This window comes from Tachysurus vachellii, chromosome 23 (genome assembly GCF_030014155.1).
Source record: "Tachysurus vachellii isolate PV-2020 chromosome 23, HZAU_Pvac_v1, whole genome shotgun sequence".
NCBI lineage: Eukaryota > Metazoa > Chordata > Actinopteri > Siluriformes > Bagridae > Tachysurus > Tachysurus vachellii.
The window spans coordinates 15,357,905-15,380,404 of record NC_083482.1 but is presented as its reverse complement, the minus strand read 5'-3'; the positions used below and the strand labels follow the sequence as shown (position 1 = coordinate 15,380,404).

The 22,500-nt window shown below is 41.5% G+C and overlaps 2 protein-coding genes across 3 annotated transcripts in view; both read right to left on the bottom strand.

Moving 5' to 3' along the window:
- The window catches only part of golm2 (golgi membrane protein 2), a 20,313-nt gene extending 10,836 nt beyond the window's left edge, over window positions 1-9,477 (bottom strand). For both annotated transcript variants that reach the window (XM_060859241.1, XM_060859242.1), the window contains exons 1-4: window positions 8,202-9,477; window positions 7,059-7,166; window positions 2,733-2,787; window positions 1,131-1,233 (exon numbers count right to left, since the gene is read on the bottom strand). In XM_060859241.1, coding sequence (XP_060715224.1) covers window positions 1,131-1,233; window positions 2,733-2,787; window positions 7,059-7,166; window positions 8,202-8,420 — 485 coding nt within the window. In that variant the 5' untranslated portion in view covers window positions 8,421-9,477. The remainder of the gene's footprint in view (window positions 1-1,130; window positions 1,234-2,732; window positions 2,788-7,058; window positions 7,167-8,201) is intronic.
- Window positions 9,478-13,311: 3,834 nt separating this feature from the next.
- Window positions 13,312-22,500, bottom strand: part of fam189a1 (family with sequence similarity 189 member A1) — a 142,319-nt gene continuing 133,130 nt past the window's right edge. Inside the window, exons 8-12 of the mRNA XM_060859332.1 lie at window positions 17,374-17,461; window positions 15,899-16,471; window positions 15,794-15,820; window positions 15,316-15,638; window positions 13,312-13,860 (exon numbers count right to left, since the gene is read on the bottom strand). Coding sequence (XP_060715315.1) covers window positions 13,645-13,860; window positions 15,316-15,638; window positions 15,794-15,820; window positions 15,899-16,471; window positions 17,374-17,461 — 1,227 coding nt within the window. The 3' untranslated portion in view covers window positions 13,312-13,644. The remainder of the gene's footprint in view (window positions 13,861-15,315; window positions 15,639-15,793; window positions 15,821-15,898; window positions 16,472-17,373; window positions 17,462-22,500) is intronic.

Below are 22,500 nucleotides of genomic sequence, written 5' to 3'. Positions count from 1 at the left end.
GCTCCGAGACGATCTGGGATTAAACGATCAATTAAACTCTATGGGTTTTTTTTACACCTGGTCACTTCACACGTTTTCTGTGATCAGATATCTATCCGATGGTAAAAAGACCAGGTCTAAATGCCCTCCGAAACGTTTTCAAGACGGATATAAATCCGATGGTACAAACCCCTTCAGGAGGTGGTCTGGGACGCGTTTCAGATGAAACTGGACAGGTGTAAATGAATGTGGTTGTTCAAGCCACATACGTCAGCGCTATACTCCTCCCAAACGGAACTACGTCACTCAGGTGATCTTTCACCCAGGCGTCTCGTCGGGTCTTAAAACGCGCTGCTGCTGGCAGCGAAAATGCGGCAAACAGTAAACGCTGTTTTTTGTAGCAACCACACACACCAAAGTGTGTTCCGTTTCAATTACCCCGGAAATGAGGTATAATATATTAGCATTTTGGGCGGGAGCAGAAAGATCGGATCGATATCCGATTCGCCGAGACGCGTTTATGTGGCCTGATGTAAATGGAACAGTTTTAACAAATCAGATAGCTATCGGATCAGAGACAACACACGAAGTGACCAGGTGTAAAAAGGCCCTAAGATGTTCTGATGAGCTTACATTTAAAAAAAAAAAAAAAAAACAAAGGCAGATTTTCCACAGATTTAAACGCGACATCACCACAACACGCATCGTGTTTATTCGTGTGCCTTCACTAGCAGGAAGAAGAATCCTGCGCTTGAAAATCCATATCCACAAAAATAAAAAAAAACAAAAATAAATAACTAAATAAAGTAAAATTTGTCAGGAGAAAACCTTACGAAACTTATACTTACGAAACTTACGCTTATACTCTATATATTGTTATATTTTCACTGTCTGTGACTAGACAGTTCAGGTTCAAGAAAGAAATCATTATTGAAAGCAGGGTTTGAAAATTAACAATAATAATAATAATAATATTATTATTATTATTATTATTAATTACACATATATATATATATATATATATATATATATATATATATATATATATATATATATATATATATATATATATATATATATATATATATATATATAGAAAGAGAGAGAGAGAGAGAGAAATATTTAAAAACAACAAATCCTGCTCCACTCACCTCTCGTACTCCATCTTCCTCTCGAGATTAGTGTTGTTCTTCTTTACCTCCTTCATCTGGTCCTCCTGCCTGATAATCTCATCTCTCATCTCCTTCACCTGCTCTGCTCACACACACAGACAGAGACGCACACACAGACGCACACACAGACACACACACAGACGCACACACAGACGCACACACAGACGCACACACAGACGCACACACAGACGCACACACAGACGCACACACAGACGCACACACAGACGCACACACAGACGCACACACAGACGCACACACAGACGCACACACAGACGCACACACAGACGCACACACAGACGCACACACAGACGCACACACAGACGCACACACAGACGCACACACAGACGCACACACAGACGCACACACAGACACACACACACACACACACACAGGCACACACACACACACACACAGGCACACACACACACACACACACACAGGCACACACACACACACAGGCACACACACACACACAGGCACACACACACACACAGGCACACACACACACACAGGCACACACACACACACAGGCACACACACACACACAGGCACGCACACACACACAGGCACGCACACACACACAGGCACGCACACACACACAGGCACGCACACACACACAGGCACGCACACGCGCGCACACTCAGGCACACACACGCACACACTCAGGCACACACACGCACACACTCAGGCACACACTCAGGCACACACACGCACACACTCAGGCACACACACACACACAGGCACACACACACACTCAGGCACACACACACACACAGGCACACACACACACTCAGGCACACACACACACACACACACACACTCAGGCACAGGCACACACACTCAGGCACAGGCACACACACTCAGGCACAGGCACACACACTCAGGCACAGGCACACACACTCAGGCACAGGCACACACACTCAGGCACAGGCACACACACTCAGGCACAGGCACACACACAGGCACAGACACAGACACAGGCACAGACACACACACAGACACAGGCACAGACACAGGCACAGACACAGGCACAGACACAGGCACAGACACAGACACAGACACACACACAGACACACACACAGACACACACACAGACACACACACAGACACACACACAGACACACACACAGACACACACACAGACACACACACAGACACACACACAGACACACACATGTTACAATCTGCTTCATGTATCTAAAGTACAAAACAACATTAAAAGTTCTGTGACTAAATTAAACCATTAAATTTAAATGAACTAATTAAACATGTAAAAATCTGCAAGATCATTCAACAGAAATATCTTACGGTTACATTTGACATTTAATATAAAATATCATTACATTTGCAGATTAAACTAATAAAGATCCAGATTAAAAATGCATTTCTAAGTATTGTAAATGAAATGCGGGTGAGCTTCAGTTCCAGCTGCTGTTTCTGCGCTCAGTTTAAAGTCCCGCTCTCGTTCTTCTTTATGCTGGAACACGGCGCATCCCAGCAGTAGACGATGCGCTGCTTTTATTTCTGTGTAGAACTGAAAGTGCAGCAGCAGATCAGATCAGATCAGATCTGTGGTCTTACCTTTCAGCCGGTTCATATCTGCGGTCTTCTGTGCCAGTTCGCTCTGCTGCTTCATCTGTAGAACACAACACGGAGGATTTAAGCGTGAAAACTTCACCGCTTCTTTACTAACCCGCTGGTTTATTACCGGCAGGACGGAGCGACCCGTGACCTCTACGGTGGTGCGACAAAATAATAATCCATAACATTTAAATATTAATGAATGCCTCTGTGTTAAGAAATGCTCAGATCTGATTCCTAAAGCATTAACCATGCTGTTAATAAACAACTTTATTACACCTTATAAATAGTTTAATATGAGGTCACGTTATAGAGTAAGTAGTGTTTAGAACACGTTACACACTAAGCCCTGGTTTTACAGTCGAACTAATTTTAATACATTTACACAACTTGCATTTATCTTATTTTATACAACTGAGCAACTGAGGGTTAAGGGCCTTGCTCAGGGGCCCATCTGTGGCAGCTTGGTGGACCTGGGACTCAAACTCACAACCTTCTGGTTGGTAGCCCAACACCTTAAGCATGTAAAAATAATTCTATAGGTTTCAATACAAAATAAATGATACGTTTTTCATTGATTTATGAATTTATTGGATTGAAACATTAAATAAAAAAAAAAAGGTTTTTGTTCCAATACGTTAGCGTTTTTAGTAACAGCTCCTTCGAAGAGATTTTTACAGCTTGCTTTCTGCATAAACTGGTTTTTTAACCTTTGTTATTCGACTGAGAAAAACCTAAAATCGTTAGAACCTAAGTGTCGTTTTTTTTTTTTAATTTAAAGGTGGGGTCTCCGTTGTTTGAGACGCTTCAGAAAACCGAGTCGGGACGACAAACAAAACAAAAATCAAAACAAACTTGTAGCCAATGAGCAGAAAGGGGCGTGTCTTGTCAATATGGGCGGAGAGAGTGTCCAGTGCGCATGTGTGACATTAGCAGAAAGCGGTTTTAACATTGACATGGAGGATAAAAACAAAGAAAGAAAGAGAAGAAAGGCTTACGATAAGGTAAGAAGTAGGACGTGTTAATATAGGATCAGCTTTCCAGCGCTGGAGAGAACTGAAGGAGCAGGAAGTTGGTCACATATTCACAGATTGGAGTACATAAGCACATAAACAGTACGCCATAAACATATGACTTGCAACAAGGGAAGGGGAGTGGGGGTGGTGGTGGAGGTAATCCAGCACAGGCAAGCAGCCATCGGGTCCTGCGGCCTTTATCTTCGGCGCTGGTCACAGACCCGCTTGTCAGACTGGCGGTACAAAGCGCCAAAGGCGTGGGATGGGGGTTGAGTGCATATCTTTATGTGTGTGTGTGTGTGTGTGTGTGTGTGTGTGTGTGTGTGTGTATGTATGTATGTAAGTGTAGCCTCAGTCCGCAAGATTGTCATAGCGATACACAGCAAATTGCCATGGAGACAACCTTGATTAGGTCCCAAAGAGAGTCAACAATCAGCAGGTGTCTGTAGAAGTGGGGAAAGGAACGTAAGAGCGTCTCGCTACAGTGCTCTGCCGGGGGAGTTGTTGTTCCAACAGCGGCCTTGACCGAGGCCAGTGCTGGTTGAGGGGAGCCGAAAGCAGATAAGATTGGGATTGTTTGGTCTTGGGACGAGTAGACGCATTACAATTTACACGACTACTCTCTTAGTCCATTCTGGTCTCCATAATCGATCCATTTTTTCTTTCCAAAGCAGTGAGCTTCTCCATGATGTTAACCAAAACAGTATCCAAAGCAGTGAGCTTCATCGTGTTGTTATCCATATTGCGGTTATTAGTCCCAGCCTCAGTGCTGACCGCTCCGCCCACTGCAGCGATCATGACGGGCGGCTTTGGGAGATTTTGAACAGCTCTTACCGTTTTCTGATTCTCTCGATAACCCAGGGCAATGCCTAATCCAATCAGCAGAACTCCTGCTATCATGGTTCCGATTAGGTAGATATCTTCAACGTCCTCTACGGAAAACGTTCCGGCAGGGCAGTCAGGTTCCCCCGAACCCAAGCTTCTCGTCGAGAAGATGGTGTCAATTGCGTTGAGAGACCAGTTTATCAAATCCATGATATTTTAGTTTGGAGAGCAGTGCGGAGAGAGTCTCTCAAAGTATAAGACAGTAGACGAGACGAAGGAAGCAAAGCAGGGAAAGTAGAGGGGAGGAGAGGGAGAGAAAATGCGACCGCCTTCGTTGAGAGCCAGAGAGAAGACGCTGTTACTACACAAATAACACCTCTTTTCTATCGTAGTAATGTAGAGACGCAGCTACAACCGTGTTTTGTGTAGTAACAGCATTTAGCTCAGGAGTTATTGACTCGGGAAACTCCAATCTGTGAATATGTGACCAACTTTACTTAAGACGCCGAGGCGCTTTTTTCCTTCTCGATAGGTGAGTAACGTTGGTTTTGTTTTGTTACACAGAACTAATATATGCCTTTGTCCTTTACATGATTATGTTTGTGTGTCATTTTTGCTTGTTTGTTCATCTGCAATCGTATTGTTCTTCACTTCAGCTATGATAAAGACACGTTTCTTTCCATTAGTTGCCTGGGTTACGTATGTACGTGTGGGCGGAGCTATCGATACAGGGGTGGGACCCGTTTGGGTTAGGGACGTGTTTGTTTTGGTGATTTCAAATGTCAACATTTGACATTTGGCTTTCAAACAATGGAGACCTCAACTGTAAATGTAGTTATAAATGTTGATTCTTTTCCTAAAACAGCATGCCTCCGTGTGTTCTACACTACACCTGCAGTGTAGGTGTTTGATCAAGAGATTAATCAAGAGATCAGTTATAATAATCACGTTGTATTTAGACATAGTTACTGACTAATACTAGAGGTCTAGAGAATGCGTAACAGTTAAAACAAAGACAATCCTCAAGGGCCTTGGTACTCTTTCCTGAACCGGGTTTAACCGGTCACGCCACATTTCTGCTCTAACACACCTCTACTCAGATTTTCTGTGCTCTGCTTGGTCAATTTTTACAGAAAGCTGGAAAGGTCATGCGTTGAGGAAAGACGAAGCTGGAACTGCAGATAGTTTCCTCGTGTTTACGATATGCACACAACCCGTTGAGCAAACATCCGTGATTGTGCGGATTACGAAAGGAACGGTACGACTGAGAGGACGCGCCCATTCAGCTGGACACCTCGATGAACACAAATACAAAGAACTAAAGGAGAACTGGACTGTGGAGAAACGAGCCAGGACGCTGTGGAGGGGTTTCCTGACCACACACACACACACACACACACACACACACAGGTCACATGACCACAGAGCATAAGAGCTTCTTCACACAGAATGTCAAGAACTCGGTCAGATGTTCTAAGGGAATTTATTTCCTGATTTAACGAATCGCTTATAAGCGAGTTTATCGGCTCTCCCCTACGACGTTAAAATGATAACAAACGAACCTTGCGTAATTGCACTGGATTTAAAGACTTCAAAGTGCATAATCGGAGTTGTTTGAATCACAAAGCATCTGAAACACTGGAGAATCCAGAAGAACACGTTGCTCTGTTAAACGTGTTGTGGGTGACTCCTGTGAATTACGTGTAATGCTTTTGTTAAATATTGGATGATGGCTAACATGTCACTGTCTCCTTTATAGCACCCTGTCAGCATCGGAAAAGAAATAATCACGAAGAATAACACAGAAGTATTTAGAATTTTGCTTATACGTGACACATCGTGTAGATTCTATCAGACCCTCGGATTTTAGGCGAGGAAAAATACCTGAAGATGCGACTGGCAGATGGTCCTGTTTCCTGTCAGGCTGGTCCTGTTTGTTTAAATTGTTTAATTGTGGGGTGTGTGTGGTGGTGGTGGTGGTGGTGGTGGGGGGGGGCAGCTGCGAGAAACACCAAGAGCTGTAAAGAAGCACCTGAGAACAACAGGCTGTAAGATCACCGACAACCTCTACAGAGTATGGGTGAAGGCTTCACAATCCAAAAGTCATCGTGAGTAAGAATCAAAAGTACAGAGATGGTCCACACAGGTTCTGGATGTGAACCTCTACCAAAGTGATGGGAGGGGGGAAAAAAAAAGTGCGAAGAAAGAAAGAATCTGGCTTCGCAAGCCTTTAAAGAATACTTCACGTTACAGAACGCTTCATAGGACTTTATAAAGCTTCGTAAAGTACGTGTCGACTTGCACAGCTGCGGTCGTGTCCGAATAACGATGTAAAGTATGTACCATGCCTTATGAGAACAATCAGAGAACAATAACCTATAACCTATATAGATAGTTAAGGTTACGGCCTCTTGAATGCGTGCGAGCGAGCGAGCGAGCGAGCGAGCGAGCGAGCGAGTGAGTGAGTGAATGACAGAGTTTCCACCTTTTCATCTGTGCATTTTTTCATCATCACATCCCTGGCCTGCAGTTTGCCCTCCAGCACGCTGTAGTCCCCGTCCTTCTGATCGATCTGACGCCGGTGTGTGTCCACCTGCAGGACAAAGCAGAAACGTTAAAAACCCTGTAGCACGTAAACCGACCTGCTCGAGAAAGTGACCTGGTGTCTGATGTGAACATTCACTGAAGCTCGAATCTGCATGGTTTTAAATCGTGTGCTGCCGTGACGATAGCGGGCGAGCGTGAAATGTCAGTGAATAACTGCACAGTGTCATTTTTCCTGCTGACTTCACTTCATTTGGAATATATTTTCTTTAGCAGAAAAGAAAACGTGGCATCATGCCATCTCTAGTTTTGTAATATTTTATGAATTATTCATTTATGAAACTTTGTAACCAGGCACTCTGGTTGTGAATAATCTTGTAATAAAGCTTCATAATGCATCCTATTGCTTCTTAAGACGTAAAGCTTCATAATGCATCCTAATTCTTCTTAAGACTTAATAAAGCTTCATAATGCATCCTAACGCTTCTTAAGACTTAATAAAGCTTCATAATGCAGCCTAATTCTTCTTAAGATTTAATACTGCTTCATAGTGCATCCTTACGCTTAAAACTTAATAAAGCTTCATAATGCATCCTAACGCTTCTTAAGATTTAATAATGCTTCAAAATGCATCCTAACACTTCTTAAGACCTTAATAATGCATCCTAACGCTTCTTAAGACTTAATAAAGCTTCATAATGCATCCTAACACTTCTTAAGACTTAACAATGCTTCAAAATGCATCCTAACACTTCTTAAGACTTAATAATGCTTCATGATGCATCCTAACACTTCTTAAGACCTTAATAATGCTTCAAAATGCATCCTAACACTTCTTAAGACTTAATAATGCTTCATAATGCATCCTTACGCTTCTTAAGACCTTAATAAAGCTTCATAATGCATCCTAACGCTTCTTAAGACCTTAATAAAGCTTCATAATGCATCCTTACGCTTCTTAAGACCTTAATAAAGCTTCATAATGCATCCTAACGCTTCTTAAGACTTAATGACTCTTCACAAAGCTCAATAACGCGTCAAGAGCCTCGTCCAAGCTTCCTGGTGATAAATATCAAGCTCTGACCTGCAGCATCAGCTCGGAGTTGCGCTTCTCCAGGCGGCTGCGCGCGGCGTCCGTGCGCTTCACCTGCGCGTGCACCTCGGCCAGCTCGTCCAACGCGCGCGAGTGCAGCCGTGACAAGTTCCAGTAATTGTAGCACAACAGGATCAAAATCACCATCAAACCGATCAGTATGAAGGACGGGAGCCGACCTCCGCGCCGGTTCGCCCCGAACCCGACCATGGCGAGAGAAGCGAACAGATCAACAGAAAGGAGGAAAGGAGGGGAGGAAGAAAAGAAACGAAGCGGTTTACTGACGTCCCGGACAGACTGAACTCACGTGTCTATAACGGCGCGTATCATATGTGAATAAAACGGATTTTCGTGATTCATTCAAACCACCCCAGGACGACCTGCATATACACGCGCGCACACACTCACGCACGCGCACACGTGTGAACGCTACACGTCTCTTCCTCTTCCGCACAGTTGGCGTTTCCCCTTTTTTACCTTCTCTCTCATTTCATTTCACATCAGCCCTGTCGATGTGGCGTGTCACTACACGCACACGTTTACACGTGCGTCACGACGCATTAAAACCATATTATTTCCCCGCGAGTGAACTTTTACATCCACACAAAAACCATCAGCTTGTCGGTTATAACGCTGGGAATCTCTGCTGAAGACCGTGCACTAAATCACCCAAACATCCGGGGTGCTTTTAATACCGACCGATAAATAAATAAATAAATAAAAATAATAATAAACAACAACAATTTATTGTTGTTTACAGAACGGCTACACGGTGTTAGCCTTTAGCATCAGTGTTATAAACACCTCATACGGGTCTAAACACCATATAAAAACGCGTGCGGTTTAAAATCCCTGCATTAATAAAGAAAAACAACAACGATTTAAATATAAAAAACACACACAGCTCTATGTGATGCTAATTATGTAGCATTGCTAGCTCTATGTGATGCTAATTATGTAGCATTGAAGGCTAACGTCAAACCGCTGCTAACAGCTTCAGGAGCTAACAGACGTGATTTAGCTCAATAAAACACCACAGAATAACACGTACACGCCCTAAAACGCGCGTTTATCGCCGTTTTACTCGACAACAACAACACGGGGGTCCTGTTTTTTATCCCCTCACGAAAACCGTCAGCAGCAAAGAAAAAAAGGTCGTGCTATAGCACAGAAACCACACAGACTGACAAGTGCGACGTCCAATCAGAAAGCACGACTTTGGCACATGAACGCTAATGATTGGGTAGTAATGAATTCCTCTGATATCTAATTGGATGCACGACGTTAGAGGCGGGACTTGTATTAGAAATTGTAATAAATCTAATATTGTGGAGTATATTTAATAAAAAAAAAAACAAGAAATTAAGCTGCTATAAACTGTAGTTTTTTTTGTTTATTGTAGTTTATTGCGTGGTGTGATTGACAAAAAGGTGTCGTTTTGATTAAAATAAACAACAACAAAAAGTGCAATATTAATATTATTATTATTATTATTATTATTATTATATTTATTTATTTATTTATTTATTTAAATAATAGTTTAAACAACTCAAAAACAGGTAAGACTATTAATAATATTCCACTGGACCTCATAATAAATAGGCCTGACAGATTCATCCTGGTGATGGTTTTGTTTGTTTCTTCTTCTTCACTTTGCTGCTACAATGAACAAACAGATCAACATGGATACCCTAAAGAGATTATACAACTTCCCACAAATACAATACATGTTCCCGAATAAGTGAATAATCTCAGCAGGATTATACAGATTTGTACCTAAGAACTGCTGCTGTAATCATAAAGACTCCTATTTACACTGTGCTCATACTGAATATCCTGTACTGTAACTTTACTCCTCTACACCTGTACACACTGTACACACTTTATAATCACACTATCTGGTGTCACCCAGTAAGAGGAGGGTGAACAGGGACCCATTTTAAGTCTGATTTAAGGGAGTTTTTCCTTTTTTTGTGGGATAGTGATGAAGTTTCCAGACTCAAATACAATGTCACAGATTTAGGATCTCTGCTGCCACCTGCTGGACGAGCGTTTAATTTCACACCTTACTTTTACAATGATCATTTTATATATACATTTTTTTAAAGATGTTTTAACCTGTTAATACAAATACTAGTGTATAATATATGGATTGGAAATCATAGATATAGTTAAAAGGCTTGGGACTTTGGATCCATCTTATTCTATTCATTTGGATCTCGATTTCTAAGAATTATATACAGTATATAAGGGGGGCACGGTGGCTTAGTGGTTAGCACGTTCGCCTCACACCTCCAGAGTTGGGGGTTCGATTCCCGCCTCCGCCTTGTGTGTGTGGAGTTTGCATGTTCTCCCCGTGCCTCGGGGGTTTCCTCCGGGTACTCCGGTTTCCTCCCCCGGTCCAAAGACATGCATGGTAGGTTGATTGGCATCTGGAAAATTGTCCGTAGTGTGTGATTGCGTGAGTGAATGAGAGTGTGTGTGTGTGTGTGCCCTGTGATGGGTTGGCACTCCGTCCAGGGTGTATCCTGCCTTGATGCCCGATGACGCCTGAGATAGGTAGTGAGATAGAGGTAGTTCGGATAAGCGGTAGAAGATGAATGAATGAATGAATATACAGTATGTATATATATATATATATATATATATATATATATATATATATATATATATATATATATATATACATATATATGTGTATATATATATTTCTGTTCTTATATATCTTACTTATTCTATATAATAGTGTATTTTACATTTGTAAAAGTATATTTTAAAATACCCCCTTACAGTTTATATGGAAAAAAAATAATAAAAACATCTAAAACATAAATCTTTTGTTATGTATTTCATATTTTAATTTCATAAAAAAAATTCCAACTTGCCATTACTAAAAAAAGTTTCAATTTGCTTTTTATTCATTATTTATTTATTTATTTATTTGTTTGTTTGTTTGTTTTTTGCTTCGATTTGCATTATTGTCTCACAAATCTAGAGAACAACAGTCATGTTTCAAAAGATTAGCTAAGACGACTAACAAGCTAATAAGCTAACTCACACTTCACAGGTCGATATAAGTAAATGTTTAGGCTGATTTGTTCATGGATGTATTTAATAATAGTCAAAATTGTCAGAATAAAAGCAGGTTCTTTGGCTAAACATTTTTGGACACAATACTTAAATTCTGTACTGTTTTAGATGAAATCTACAATTTTATAATTCGTGATTTGTTAAAGTAAAAATAGTTTTAAAATAAATTCAGCTGATTAAAGGAGTTAAAGTCGTTTAAATTTGATTGTTGACGATCGAAGTGTAGTCTATAAAGACTATAAAGTCAAAGCGCTGAGCACAGCATCGTTCGATTCTATACACAAGATTTCATTTAGGACGACTGTAGTCAGCACTGCCGAGACATTTTAGGGGAAAGTAGTTAAGACGTGCTCCAAAAGTCAATAGAATTTGCCTGATGATGTCATAAACAAATCGAAATATTAATTGTATCATGATGATCAATTGCATAAAACCTGAAACATGAAGCGATAATAAAATAAAATTGGAACGTATCTGTTTTAGAAAGACGTCTGTAGTCACAGCAGCACGAATGAAGTGGAATGAAAATGACAAAATCTGATTAAAAATCTGATTTCTATAAATAACTAGCAGTGATAGTGAGCAGTCGGGGAATCCTGTAAATATTACAATTATACTGTTCAATAAGGACAAAGAAGTGTGCGAATAAACAACAATGATACGTGATAAGTAGGTGGGATAGATGGTGATCAGTGACTGGTGTTCACTAAATAATTAATGAACACTTATTAGTTATTGGGATAAAAGCTGATCAGGGATTGGTATTTTGGATAAAAGCAGATCAGGGATTGGTATTTTAGATTAAAGCTAATCAGGGATTGGTATTTTGGATTAAAAGCTGATCAGGGATTGGTATTTTAGATTAAAGCTAATCAGGGATTGGTATTTTAGATTAAAGCTAATCAGGGATTGGTATTTTGGATTAAAAGCTGATCAGGGATTGGTATTTTAGATTAAAGCTAATCAGGGATTGGTATTTTGGATTAAAAGCTGATCAGGGATTGGTATTTTGGATTAAAAGCTGATCAGGGATTGGTATTTTAGATTAAAGCTAATCAGGGATTGGTATTTTAGATTAAAGCTAATCAGGGATTGGTATTTTGGATTAAAAGCTGATCAGGGATGGTATTTTGGATTAAAAGCTGATCAGGGATTGGTATTTTGATAAAAGCTAATCAGGGATTGGTATTTTGGATTAAAAGCAGATCAGGGATTGGTATTTTGGATTAAAGCTGATCAGGGATTGGTATTTTGGATTAAAAGCTGATCAGGGATTGGTATTTTAGATTAAAGCTAATCAGGGATTGGTATTTTAGATTAAAGCTGATCAGGGATTGGTATTTTGGATAAAAGCAGATCAGGGATTGGTATTTTAGATTAAAGCTAATCAGGGTTTGGTATTTTGGATAAAAGCAGATCAGGGATTGGTATTTTAGATTAAAGCTGATCAGGGATTGGTATTTTGGATTAAAAGCTGATCAGGGATTGGTATTTTGGATTAAAAGCTGATCAGGGATTGGTATTTTGGATTAAAAGCTGATCAGGGATTGGTATTTTGGATTAAAAGCTGATCAGGGATTGGTATTTTGGATTAAAAGCTGATCAGGGATTGGTATTTTGGATTAAAAGCTGATCAGGGATTGGTATTTTGGATTAAAAGCTGATCAGGGATTGGTATTTTGGATTAAAAGCTGATCAGGGATTGGTATTTTGGATTAAAAGCTGATCAGGGATTGGTATTTTGGATTAAAAGCTGATCAGGGATTGGTATTTTGGATTAAAAGCTGATCAGGGATTGGTATTTTGGATTAAAAGCTGATCAGGGATTGGTATTTTGGATTAAAAGCTGATCAGGGATTGGTAAGATGGGCTTGCACAAGCAAAACTTGATTCCTGACTGCAAGAAATTATATGAAGCCACACACGACGTTACAAACTGTTATTTTTTTATTCATAACACTGAAAAGAATATCACACTGAGGTAAGTTACGTAATCCAAAGATGTGGAGGTTTTTTTTCCTGCAGTCTCACATAAAAACAACAAAATCCTGTCTTCATCAGACTCACAGTTTTGCTAAGAGTCAGATTCATCAGTACTTTCCTTCCAAAACGTAGCATTCTTTCTTTTTTTTTATCCATTACAGATCCAGAACATGTTTAACTCAGACAAAATCAATTAAAAGTAAACACCCCTGAAAACGGACATTCTTTGTTGACTTTGTTGTTGTTGTTTTTTTCTTTGATTATTTAATGCATTCTGAGTGCTACTGTTCCTGCTGATGAGCCTTGGCAAGATAGTTCATGAGTGGGAGAGGTCCTGTGGTCCACAGAGAGAGGTCAGAGGTCAGAGGATGGTTTCTCTGCACACACTGATGAGGCTTTTGGGTCGTTGAGGAAGGTCGTGACCCGGGTCACCACGAGCATCCGTCTGGCCCGATAGCCGAGGTTTGTTACAGCGTCGCAAGGACGGGGAACTCAGCGCCCCACAGCTCTGTAGATGCAGATCGTCATGAGTGTGTTTTCTGAGGCTGCTTGTGATTGGCTGTGAGTGTGACATCACCTGCGACATCAAAGAAATAACCGGTTGAATGTCGAAGGTTGGACCTGAGGGACTTAAAACATTTTGCAAACATTTTTTTAAACAAATTTCTGAAAATAAGAATGAAACTGTGTTTTTATCAACTAAACTCCTGCAAAAACATTAAAGATGACACAAAAGTGATTACTCACAGCTGCACACAGCTGTTTTTTGTCTTTGTAGGAAAAATCACATCAGTACATCAGTAAGCACTTTATGCCAATCAGGGTTGGGGTTTGATGTCGCTTTGCTTAAAGGTGGGGTCTCCGTTGTTTGAAAGCCAATGTTGACATTTGAAATCACCAAAACAAACACGCCCTTAACCCAAACGGGTTCCACCCCTGTATCGATAGCTCCGCCCACACATACATACGTAACCCAGGCAACTAATGGAAAGAAACGTGTCTTTATCATAGCTGAAGGGAAGAAAAATACGATTGCAGATAAACAAACAAGCAAAAATGACACACAAGCATAATCATGCAAAGGACAAAGACATATATTAGTTCTGTGTAACAAAGCAAAACCAACGTTACTCACCTATCGAGAAGGAAAAAAGCGCCTCGGCGTCTTAAGTAAAGTTGGTCACATATTCACAGATTGGAGTTTCCCGAGTCAATAACTCCTGAGCTAAACACTGTTACTACACAAAACACGGTTGTAGCTGCGTCTCTACATTACTACGATAGAAAAGAGGTGTTATTTGTGTAGTAACAGTGTTTAGCTCAGGAGTTATTGACTCAGGAAACTCCAATCTGTGAATATGTGACCAACTTCCTGCTCCTTCAGTTCTCTCCAGCACTGGAAAGCTGATCCTATATTAACACGTCCTACTTCTTACCTTATCGTAAGCCTTTCTTCTCTTTCTTTCTTTGTTTTTATCCTCCATGTCAATGTTAAAACCGCTTTCTGCTAATGTCACACATGCGCACTGAACACTCTCTCCGCCCATATTGACAAGACACGCCCCTTTCTGCTCATTGGCTACACGTTTGTTTTGATTTTTGTTTTGTTTGTCGTCCCGACTCAGTTTTCTGAAGCGTTTCTCAAACATCGGAGACCCCACCTTTAATTAAATCAAGATAAACATTTGTTTGTTTAACTCTTTTTTAACTCAGTTTGATAACATTATTTCATGATTTTGAGACATTTTTTTCTAATATAATTTCCAGTTTTTAATTTTCAGTTAACTTCTGAGCAATTAATCTGTTAGATGTAACTATAAATGGATAAAATACACAATGTGTCAATCTTTAATGGAAAAAAAAATCATTTCTGAGCAAATTGCTTTGGTGTAAAGACATAAAACTGTCAGGAGGCTCTTTACTAGGAAGGAAGTCGACCTCACGATGGTAACAGTGACACCAACGGACTGTTGGTTGTTTTCCTGTAACAGCATCTCCACTAAGTGCTTTATGGCTTTCTTCTATTCCTCACCTGATCAAGAATACTGGCGCTGAACATGGCCTCTTCCATGTGCTTCTCATCCGACTTGATGACGCATTTGATGCTGTTTACAACCTGCTGGACTTCAGGAGGCAGGCTGCAGCTGGAGTGCTCCAGGAATCGTGCCACCAGGATCTTAGTGTCTTTGTAGGTTTGGAGATCGGCTAGCGAGTGAGGGCGCTCGCCGGAGGCCGGGTGCAGCGGGCGGCCTTTCAGACGTAGCTCTGCTTTACCACAATCCTTCTGCTTCTTCACTCCGCGACTGTTGTGTTTGCCGCACTGGGATGCCGTACCGTTCGAAAGCTCCATGAATGCTGTGGGAACGAGATGTCGGCTTCATCACATCCACGTAACATAAATAACGGTGCAATTAAATATTTCAGAAGCTGTGAGAGGTCAGTTAAAGTTTAGCTTTCACAACATTATAATCTCTTTTTAAGCTCCACCCACATATCTAGGACAAACCTACCTGCAGAAGTACAGCCACAGCTCTCAGCTACAAACAAAAAATATAATGAATTAATAAAGGAAAACATTAACACACAATTTAAACAGAGAGAAAAAGCTGACATACGTCTGTGTACAGAGTTACAGGAAACCGGGTCGCTGGTGGACCGGACGATCCTTGCTAGCTTGCGGTAGCGCCTGGCTCTGAGCGTGCGCACTGAGGTAGAGGAGGGATGTGGCACCGAGGTGGAAGAAGGTGACCAGACGCTGAAGCATAACCGAGCGCCACGCAGTCGCCCCGTAGGAGAAGGTAATGCAGCAGAGTCAGAGGCACAAGGCTGGACTTCGGGTACTGGAGGAGGATCAGGAAGTGTTAGCTTCATACTGACTTGTGGTCTTGACTCGATCGAAGGCTGGGTGGTGACGTAGCTCTCGTCCTTGTCAGGAGCAACTACGTTCTCCAGCGAATGGGTCATGGAGTCGTGCAGGACGGAGGACTCGCTGTGGTCCAGGTTAGTGTGAGAGCGAGAGTGAGAGTGAGTGCTGTGGCTGTGTTCTGGGCTCGTGCAGGTACAGAGTGTCGTGTACGTTGATAGTTCAGAGCCCTGGACCTCCAGAGAGCACAGATCATCTGAGGAACAGCTCTGGTCAGGGACGTCTGCTGATTCGGACACCATCAGGGACGTGCTGTCCACTGATGCTGGGACAGCAATACACAACAGGTGCCAGTATTAGCAGTTAGCAATTAGCGTTTAGACACTGCAGCTGTAAATATAGCTCTCTATATTCAGGGACAGTACACAGGGTTGCCAGGGTTGCATTTTTAACTTCAAAGCACAGAGAAATCAAAGGGACGAGCAGACAGTGGATCTACATCCAGAACATCAAATGACTTATCAAATGTCCAGAACTATTTCTGTCACTAGACATATTGTAAAAAGGGGGATAAGGGGATTTGTGGCACGGTGGCTTAGTGGTTAGCACGTTCGCCTCACACCACCAGGGTTGGGGGTTCGATTCCCGCCTCCGCCTTGTGTGTGGAGTTTGCATGTTCTCCACGTGCCTTGGGGGTTTCCTCCGGGTACTCCGGTTTCCTCCCCCGGTCCAAAGACATGCATGGTAGGTTGATTGGCATCTCTGGAAAATTGTCCGTAGTGTGTGATTGCGTGAGTGAATGAGAGTGTGTGTGGGTGCCCTGTGATGGGTTGGCACTCCGTCCAGGGTGTATCCTGCCTTGATGCCCGATGACGCCTGAGACAGGCACAGGCTCCCTGTGACCCGAGGTAGTTCGGATAAGCGGTAGAAGATGAATGAATGAAAGAAAGGGGATTTAATTAATGAGTAGATAATATGTGAACCAGATGAGGATAAAGTGACCTTTATTCCCACATGAAGACTGAATAAAAAAAAACAGAAACAGCAGCCCTTCCTTTTCTAACACCCACACCTTGGTGTTTCTGAGATACCTGGCAACCCGGCAATACTTCCATATTTCTACTAAACTTGTTTCATTATCTGCATTCAGAACCTTAGTCGTGTTAAAGAAGCATCTCAGATCAAAACATTTTGCTTTAAAGTTCATGGTGATGAATCGATTCTCACCCTGATTGCTGAGGCCGGCGGTTCTGTTCCTTTCACACACGCTGGACACACACACGCTGGTCATCTGCTGCTCTAAAATAGTGGTAGGCTGCATAGAGAAAAAAGTGACACCTTTACATTAATAATAAAGTTAAACAAACTAAAGCTGCATCCCAAATGACTCACTACACACTTACACTATGCACTATGTTCTCGAGTCTAGTGTATGACTGTTAGAACGGTATTTTATTGTCTTTGTCTTCTTCTTCGTCTTCTTTCTTCTTCTTCATCTTAATCTTATTTATCTTCTTCTTCTTCTTCTTCTTCTTCTTCTTCATTTTCTTCTTCAGTGTGAACACACGACTCACACTATTTATACTATAGTGCACTCTAGTTGTGAAGGATATCACATCAGACACATCCAATCAAATTTGTTTTGCTGATTCCTTTCAGCCTTCCAAGGTTTTAGGACCAGCAGGAGAACATGATTATATGTGAGAAAGGAGATGGAGGAGAAGGTGGAGGAGAAGGTGGAGGAGGAGAACCCAAATGAAATCACTGACATCTGGCAAGCCAGCTGTGTTTAACTGATACTGACATAACTCTATCAACAGAGGGCACTGTTGCCTTCCATACCTGTGTAATATTTCAACACACACACACACAGACACACACACACACACACACACACACACACACACATACACTTGATAGGGAAACACTTCTTACAGAACCTTTAAGAGAATCCAGTTCTTCGTGACAGAAAATGACGAAAACGTCACCGAACTTGTGAGTGTGTAACGAGTGTGTAACGAGTGTGTAACGAGTTGGTGATGTTTCTGTGTCCCAAATGCTCTTTTTTCATCTCCAAAGCAAATCCAAAGATACAAACCCTCTTTTCAGGTTCCTTGTGAGGTTCTTCAAGCTGTACAGGATCGTACTTTATATTTGGGGAACAAAATGGCGCTGGTGAGTTTCTCTGCACGCACCTCCTGTAAAGCCCCTTGCTATTATTAGCTAGCGCTGATCACGGCGAATGGGTTCATTGATCGCAGAGAGAAACGCGGCTGCCGTGACAACATCCCAAGCAGTGATGAAGAAAACAACACTGGTTTTATGTGTCATTAACTGAACATCAGCTAAAGCAGTGAATAAAAACACATGGGGTTTGTGACGGGGGCAGACGAACACAGCACACAGCACTTTACACAAGGCTTTAAAGGGCCTTTTAGTTTCCTGCTTTTTACTTAGAAACCTTTTCACATTAGAAATAAAAGCACCTTCAGAGAAAAAAGTCTCTACTGGAGACGAACTTGTCTGTGTCTCAGTCTTAATGTCAGTCTGTGTCTCAGTCTTAACGTCGGTCTGTGTCTCAGTCTTAACATCAGTCTGTGTCTGTCTTAACATCAGTCTGTGTCTCAGTCTTAACATCAGTCTGTGTCTCAATCTTAACGTCGGTTTGTGTCTCAGTCTTAACGTCGGTTTGTGTCTCAGTCTTAATGTCAGTCTGTGTCTCAGTCTTAATGTCAGTCTGTGTCTCAGTCTTAACGTTGGTTTGTGTCTCAGTCTTAATGTCAGTCTGTGTCTCAGTCTTAATGTCAGTCTGTGTCTCAGTCTTAATGTCAGTCTGTGTCTCAGTCTTAACGTTGGTTTGTGTCTCAGTCTTAATGTCAGTCTGTGTCTCAGTCTTAATGTCAGTCTGTGAATCTATCTTAGCATCAGTCTGTGTCTCAGTCTTAATGTCAGTCTGTGTCTCAGTCTTAATGTCAGTCTGTGTCTCAGTCTTAATGTCAGTCTGTGAATCTATCTTAGCATCAGTCTGTGTCTCAGTCTTAATGTCAGTCTGTGTCTCAGTCTTAACGTCAGTCTGTGTCTCAGTCTTAACGTCAGTCTGTGTCTCAGTCTTAATGTCAGTCTGTGTCTCAGTCTTAATGTCAGTCTGTGACTCAGTCTTAATGTCAGTCTGTGTCTCAGTCTTAACGTCAGTCTGTGTCTCAGTCTTAATGTCAGTCTGTGTCTCAATCTTAACGTCAGTCTGTGTCTCAGTCTTAAAGTCAGTCTGTGTCTCTAGTCTTAATATCAGTCTGTGTCTCAGTCTTAATATCAGTCTGTGTCTCAGTCTTAATGTCAGTCTGTGTCTCAGTCTTAATGTCAGTCTGTGTCTCAGTCTTAACGTTGGTTTGTGTCTCAGTCTTAATGTCAGTCTGTGTCTCAGTCTTAATGTCAGTCTGTGAATCTATCTTAGCATCAGTCTGTGTCTCAGTCTTAATGTCAGTCTGTGTCTCAGTCTTAATGTCAGTCTGTGTCTCAGTCTTAATGTCAGTCTGTGAATCTATCTTAGCATCAGTCTGTGTCTCAGTCTTAATGTCAGTCTGTGTCTCAGTCTTAACGTCAGTCTGTGTCTCAGTCTTAACGTCAGTCTGTGTCTCAGTCTTAATGTCAGTCTGTGACTCAGTCTTAATGTCAGTCTGTGTCTCAGTCTTAACGTCAGTCTGTGTCTCAGGCTTAACGTCAGTCTGTGTCTCAGTCTTAATGTCAGTCTGTTTCTCAATATTAACGTCAGTCTGTGTCTCAGTCTTAAAGTCAGTCTGTGTCTCTAGTCTTAATATCAGTCTGTGTCTCAGTCTTAATATCAGTCTGTGTCTCAGTCTTAATGTCAGTCTGTGAATCTATCTTAGCATCAGTCTGTGTTTTTGTCTTAGCGTCAGTTTGTGTCTCTGTCTTAGTGTTAGTCTGTGTTTCTGTCACAATTAGTCTGTGTCTCAGTCAGCGTTAGTCTGCGTCTCTGTGTCTTTTACACCTTCTCCTTAATGCTCCATATTCATCATTCTCTGAAATATTGGCAAGAGTGTAAATTGTAACAAACACAGTTTTTGTCCCACTCAGCTTCAGGCTTATGCTGTACAGGACAATTACAGCTAGTTACTGTTACTTACAATGTAATGTTACGGTTATTGTCAGGACTCAGCCCGGACTTTGGCCACGTGCTTTTGTTTATGTTCTGTGTCACGTGTCACTCTTCCTCCCCGCCTCTGCACATCTGTTGCTGATGTGTTAATTGCGTTGTGTATTTAACCGTGCCGCATTGCCTACGGTGGCGCAGAATCCTCGTCGTCCTATGTCGTCTGGTCATGTTTTGTTCAGTCCTTGTCCCTGTTTTGTGTTTTTTAGTTAATAAATTCAGTTTATTTTACGCTATCCTGCATTCGGGTCTGTTTTAATCCCCACGTCTCTGACAGTAATACACTTCAGTAATAACAGTGATTAGTAAATTACAGTAAACATCCAACACAGCCAACGATTTCATTAGAAAATAAACCTCAATAATGTTGCGTATCAAATTAATTATTGTTCAGAGTGGATTTTTTCTCCTTGCAGTTATACGTGTTAGTTTACAGTGAAAATAGTTTCCCGGGGACATAAAAAAGACGTCATCATTCTATATCCTGTTAAAAAGGAAGCTGTGGATTTGAAGCCTTCATAACATCATTGTTCATAAATAAAATAATCAAAATCAGATTTCTGTTTAGAAATGACGGTGTCATGTAAATCAATAACACTGTCTGGATTCTTAAAAAGACATCAATAAAAATAAAGGAAAAGAATGTGGTGCTGGAATTGATTCCTGTGCCACGTTTAATCAGTGACCTCGCACGCGGCACGACGCTTCTTGCTGCTTTCGTGACTCGAAATTACATCCTCAGGGAGAGAATCAAATGAATTATTATCCAAAATTGCTGTCCTTTTTTCTTTTTATTAACGCCGTGGAATTCCTCCTGACTGCTTAGCCTGGGTGACGCTCCAGCGCAAATTATAACCCACTGCATAAGCCACTCTCACTTTTTTTTTTTTTCCAGCCACGAGTGCACGCGAAGAGCTCTTCAGTACGGCTTTGCACAGATGAATGAGAGTAATTGAAAAGGACTAACGCTTTCGGAGGATTGCAAATCCCTGGAACAGCAGCCTCGTAAACTCTAAAATCGCAGGAATGCCTGACTGAACAAAAATGAAATAATGAAATAAAAGTGCTGATCTATTGGCATGTCGAGGGTTCGAGGGATCATGTCCAAGGAAATGAAACCGTCGTCTCACTTTTTATGTGCAGCGGCTCGAGGCGTGAGATGAGGTCTTCGGAGTTCAGCGGTGAACGAGGTCAACTGTAGAGGGAAATCTCCCAGTGTCCTTAATGATCGCCATTTATCACACTTTCTCTTTTACACACGCGTACACTGATAATTGAATCTTCTATTCCTGCTTTTAATCATTTCCTTTCCTCGAGCCTTCTAGGCTGTGCTGCGTTCTCAGAACACAGAAACAGTATCCTGGGTTTGTGTAGTTAGAGGTTTCACACTGTTCCTACTTCACCCGGGTTAACACTGAATCCTGGGTTTGTGTAGTTAGAGGTTTCACACTGCTCCTACTTCACCCGGGTTAACACCGAATCCCGGTTGTTCAGAATCTGACCATGTTTCACACTGTACATTCCTAAACCCCGCCTTCACCTTCTACTAATTTGCATATTCACGTATCAACAACCCTGATTGGATAAATCCAGCATGTGACCTCTATAAATAACGGCTCGTCTCACGCTTTCACATCAGTGAGTAATAAAAGTTCAGGTCTGTTCTTCTGCACCCGAGCAGCTTCTGTTATCTTTCACAGCTTTCTTATCTGTTTTGCTCTTTTTAAGTCGGTCTTGTATTCGATCAGCCGTTCGTTCATCGATATCTAACTTCCTCTGTTGCCGTATTTCCCCCTCACTACGCTGCACACTTCTGTGATGTTCAGTGTTTTGTCTCCTGACTCTATCTACCGAGCCGTTTTTGTTCAGTGTCGTTCAGCTACGTCCCGGTTTTCACCTGATACGAGGCTGATTGGGTGTCTGTTGCTAAGCAACAAGCCGTGATGTTCTAACACTGTTGGTTATGTTGGTTATAAAAATGTTGGTTATAAAAAGCATAACATTACATTACATTTTTATCTGCCACCTGTAGCATCTACGATTCAGTACAAAATCCTCCTTAACATAAAATTAAAATGCATGAATTTCTTCCCCTAAAAGTTAAAACATTTATAAAATTAGTTTTCTGTTTTAATCTCCGTCTCTATTTTGTTTATTGTCAATCGTTTGACACTGTTATCTGTGAT